The sequence below is a fragment of the Brachycentrus maculatus genome, unplaced genomic scaffold (assembly GCF_059751285.1).
Source record: "Brachycentrus maculatus isolate JH-2025_06_01 unplaced genomic scaffold, ASM5975128v1 h1tg000326l, whole genome shotgun sequence".
NCBI lineage: Eukaryota > Metazoa > Arthropoda > Insecta > Trichoptera > Brachycentridae > Brachycentrus > Brachycentrus maculatus.
The window spans coordinates 3,218,325-3,222,989 of NW_028281075.1; the positions used below are offsets into that span (position 1 = coordinate 3,218,325).

At 34.7% G+C, this 4,665-nt stretch overlaps 1 protein-coding gene across 1 annotated transcript; it reads right to left on the bottom strand.

Moving 5' to 3' along the window:
- Positions 1 to 466: 466 nt before the first annotated feature.
- On the bottom strand, positions 467 to 4,096 carry LOC148304307 (non-structural maintenance of chromosomes element 3 homolog). Its single transcript, XM_088268594.1, has 5 exons — positions 3,757 to 4,096; positions 3,526 to 3,688; positions 3,100 to 3,212; positions 2,560 to 2,655; positions 467 to 885 (listed from the first exon to the last, which is right to left on the bottom strand). Exons 1-5 carry the CDS (start codon positions 3,967 to 3,969, stop codon positions 811 to 813), a joined length of 660 nt encoding a protein of 219 aa, XP_088124720.1. The 5' UTR covers positions 3,970 to 4,096; the 3' UTR covers positions 467 to 810.
- Positions 4,097 to 4,665: the final 569 nt, after the last annotated feature.

The following is a 4,665-nucleotide window of genomic DNA, read 5'->3' on the forward strand; positions in this document are numbered from 1 at the left end:
TTATATTTGACATTCAACAATATATTTCAGTTTAAATAGATTTCATTCAAATAAAATCATCTTCCTGCAGTAATAATAGTAATAATAATAAAACCCTTATCCGCACCCCAATGCTGCATAGGGCACTATGTAATACAAACGCAGTGTTATCTTGATCGTTTAAACATGAAGGAAAGGTGATCAGCCCTCCGCTTCAGGTACCAGTCCAGGGTAATATTTAATAAATAGTACAGTGAAAAAATCACTAATATTTATTTTACCCCCCCCCCCTGGGGAATCGAACCCGGGACCTCCAGAACTATAGCCGAGCGTGCTGACCATTACACTACGGAGACGGACAGTGAAGTTTCCCACAAATGAGTTGTCGAGTTGTGGTCCCATTATCAGTGTTGCGGACTCTCAAGTCAGAAGCTGTAGGTTCAATCCCCACTCTGCATCAACTTGATTCCCATTTTAAAACACAAGCCACTCTTAGAACAGTATTTATTTAATTGAAATATTTGTAAACATCATAAGAATACATCATAATACATCATAAGAATACAACTGTTTATTAAAATTTAATTTAAAATATTCTTTTTCTACATCTGTAGGTAAAAAACTTTATATTTTCATTAATATAAAAATATACTTTTTTAAACTGCATTTGAACTTCATTTATTGAGCGCTGGCTATAATAATACATATTACCAAATTAAAATAAATGCAATCCAAACTAATTACGATATTTACTGTAAATCTCTCAAAAGTGATTAATACACCCAATATTAAAGTTTTTATAATAGAATATTTGTATTGTACTCATAAAATTCAAGAAGAATTTTCATCCTCCTCTGTTGCCTCTTTGTGCTGTTCATACCAATAGTGGGGATTTCTATTGAATGCCTGTGAACAAATAATAAAAATGTAGCAGTAACATTAATTATTAAATACTGATACATACAGTCAGCTTAATCCGTAAAATTACCAACTCTATCTGAGCTTACTGTAAATGAGTGAGCAAAAAATGAAAACAAAATTGTTCATCAAGCTAAATTGAAAAATTCCAAAAATACACTTTTGCATACACATGAAACAACAATGCGTATCTTTGGAGTTTATACATTCCGCTTGATGGATACCACACTGTAAAGTAATGATACATTCCGCTTGATGGATACCACACTGTAAAGTAATGATACATTCCGCTTGATGGATACCACACTGTAAAGTAATGTTTATTGATTCAAATAATAAATCAGTAAGTAAGAAGTGTTTTTTTCTTATTTAATTGTTGTTCCGCATTTAACCTTTTAAACGCGTTAACTTTGTTCCTAAGAGACGCTCGTGCGCGGCTGTATTTCGCCGTTTTTTAAATGATTACTTTTATCATGTATTTAGTTATGAAACGATTTATTTTCCTAAACAAAAACGTTCAATGGGATTCATTGTGCCTTTTTGGTACTCTATAATACACGTGTGTCACATTATTCTTGAAATATATCGTAATATAAACAAATTATATCGTAACATAAATAAATCAAAGCACGCATCGTGTGTCACTCTTACCCACTGGCGATGCGTAGCGTCGAGAGTGAGACAGATATAGGGCATGATTATGGCGCGGACTAATTACCGACCGCAAGAAAAATCAGGGATCTGTTGTTTTATTTATCCTTGTGATGTTACAAATTATTAGTCAGATATTTCAACAGATGTCATAAGGCCGAGGATTGACGTATTATTTTATCCAAAGTTCCACACCATGAAAAAATCCCTCCAAGTTGAACTGAGGTTCGAAACTTGGAGCAAAGTGAAAACACAAACGCTTATGTCAGCCGCGTATGGGGCATGTCCTGTTAAAACACATACGGTTATGCGAGCCGCGTGGATCCGGTTAATAGTATGAAAGCTGTGGAGATCGAATTTATACTCGGTGAAGACCAAATGCCGCCCTGTTCTCTTATACGGCTGTGAAATATGGCACCTTACAAGGGCCCAGAACAGCCGTGTACTGAGCTGTGAGAATAGGTGTTTGCGGAGAATCTTAGACGTGCAGTGGTTTGACTTAGTGAGAAATAAAGAGGTAAGGCGTAGGACGCAGGAAATCTTGGTCACAACTGTCGTCGAGAAAAGGCGATTCAGTTGGCTTGGCCATGTACTTCGCATGCCTCCCGAAAGCCTTAATCCAGCTTGCCTCTTTTACAAGGCATCAGGTTCGCGCCGTCCAGGACGACCACTGCTGACAATTCGTCGGCAGTTCTCATTAGAACTTCGGGACGCGGATCTGACTCGGGAGGATGCAAAAGAGCTGGCAGCCGACAGAAAAGCCTGGAGACAGTTTGTGGACTCCATATGCTCTACCCAGCGAGCGGATATGGTTTAATAATAATAAAATAATTGTTGTTAATATGAGACAGTTGATTAAAGTCACGGGAAACTGAATAAAATTGATGAAGCTATGACTTTTAAGTAAAACAAGTGTCAACTTTTTTTACGCTCGGGACTTCATAACACATAATTAAAGTCAATCCAATATGGAAATAATCAAGATAACACTTTTTTAATGTGTTTAAATACCTGGCCAATTCTTTTCAATAGAATTTTTTTAGGTGCTTCTTCCTCAGCTCTGCGACCCCACTTGAAATAAAATTTTGGATTATCCAACTCCCCAGTCTGAAAAAATACACAATTTTAACACCCCTCGTGTAAAAAAATATAACTATAGTATTTTTAATTTTTCATATTCAAACATAATATCTTTTAGTATTGGTTCTTGATTAATAAAATTGGGCAAACTTGTATGAAAAAACAAAACCAATTTGTTTAGTACTACTCAATTATAATATAAAAAAAGTAAATAATATACAAGGGTGGTGACTGACCGGAGCATTTCGTCGTAACATCGCTCGCGGCGAGCATCCGAAACTATGGATGGAGCGCTCGGCTCGCTGTACTGACTATACGAATGCTCGCATCGTAACATGTTATGTTATGTCAAAATGGCTCCGGTCAGTCACCACCCTAATACATACTAGCTGAGAATAGTCTCAATATTTGCAACCTCAGCAAATATAAAAGATAACAATATTAAAAAGTAGAATTATTTATACTACTAACTTTAAAATAATTGAGGTATAATTCTTTTGTAAATTGGTGTGTCAACATTTTCTTAGTATTGGTCTCATCGTTTCCCATTAGATTAGCTTTTTCTAAAAACCTCCACATTGCATCTAAAAATACAAAATCATTTAATTACAACATAAATGTAGCTTTATTTGTGGTTTTGATTTATTTTGAATTCCTCATAATGCCTCAGACTTAAACATAAATGATTGTAAGGAACGGTATCATTAAAGTTTGGACATACTTCTCATTATATAAACATGTAGTATCTGGTCATCATTGGCATTTGAATTAGGAAACCTTTACAGCCTAATTGGAATAGTTTGAGGTAAGTTATCGTGGGTTTTTCATTAAAAAGGGTGCATCTCCATTCTTCCTATTTCAGATAATAGATTACATTACATAAGAATATTATTTTACCTTCTCTAACAGGCGCCCCAGACATGAAAATGTGGGATAGTGTGGAAACTAGCAGTGTGTCTTTTTTTGAAAGAGCTCCATCATTATATTTGGTTTCTTCTTTGCACAAAACCAACAGGTAATGAGATTTACAACTCAATTCAACAAATTTAAATCCATATACCTAAAAACGTGATAAATTTCCTTAGTATAAAATTTTTTCATACTTTTTACCTAATGTAATATACTAACATCAGCCAGTTTGCTGTTGGCAGCCACCAGAACTTCATTGAAGTTGCGGGATAATCCTTCTCGGATAGAATTCAAATATTTTAATACATCAGTTCTTTTGACTGGGTGCTTTGTAACGCTTTTATTTATTATAAATCGTACAACATCGTTAGAAAGAGTTTCCAATTCTTCATCAGGCAAAGATCTATTCGAGGACCTGTTTATCTGACTCATGTCTTTAAAGCGGTAACTACAATTAGTTTAAAGAAAAACTTAGTTTAAAGAAAATACATCAACACAATGACGGAATGGATAATTTTTAAAAATTATGTGCGATTTGCGTTTTTGACAGCTCAACCATAGAAAAATTAAAGAACAGAGGACTACATTTAAAAAATTTCAACCCCGAGTAATGATTGAGGCCACAATGCGCAGTTCTCACTTGTTTAGAATTCATGTCCGGGATATTACCATGTGTGTATGTCGTCTTCAAGAGGAGGACCTAGATCACATATTCTTTGGGTGCCCGTTAAATCACAGCTACCCAAGCTTCCTTTCAGACCTCTCCAGCATTAACATTCCATTTAATACTAACATCTCAACCCCTCCCCTAACAAACTTGGATATAAAATTATTTGTAAGTTTCTCAAAATTTATTGTATAATTTTGTAAAGGTGTATGATAAATGTAAAATAACTTACTAAACAAACTAAAATTACCAATAAAAAAAACACTAACAGGAGTACTAGCATTTAAAATTCAAATGTAATAAAAATAACTCAACACTGGCTGGAACACTCTAAAACAGTGGTTCTTAACCTTGTTGGAGGTACTGAACCCCACCAGCTTCATATGCGCGTTCACCAAACCCTAAATTGTAAAAAAATATGCTTTTTTCAAACTCAAAACATAGGTTTATTTTTATTCATA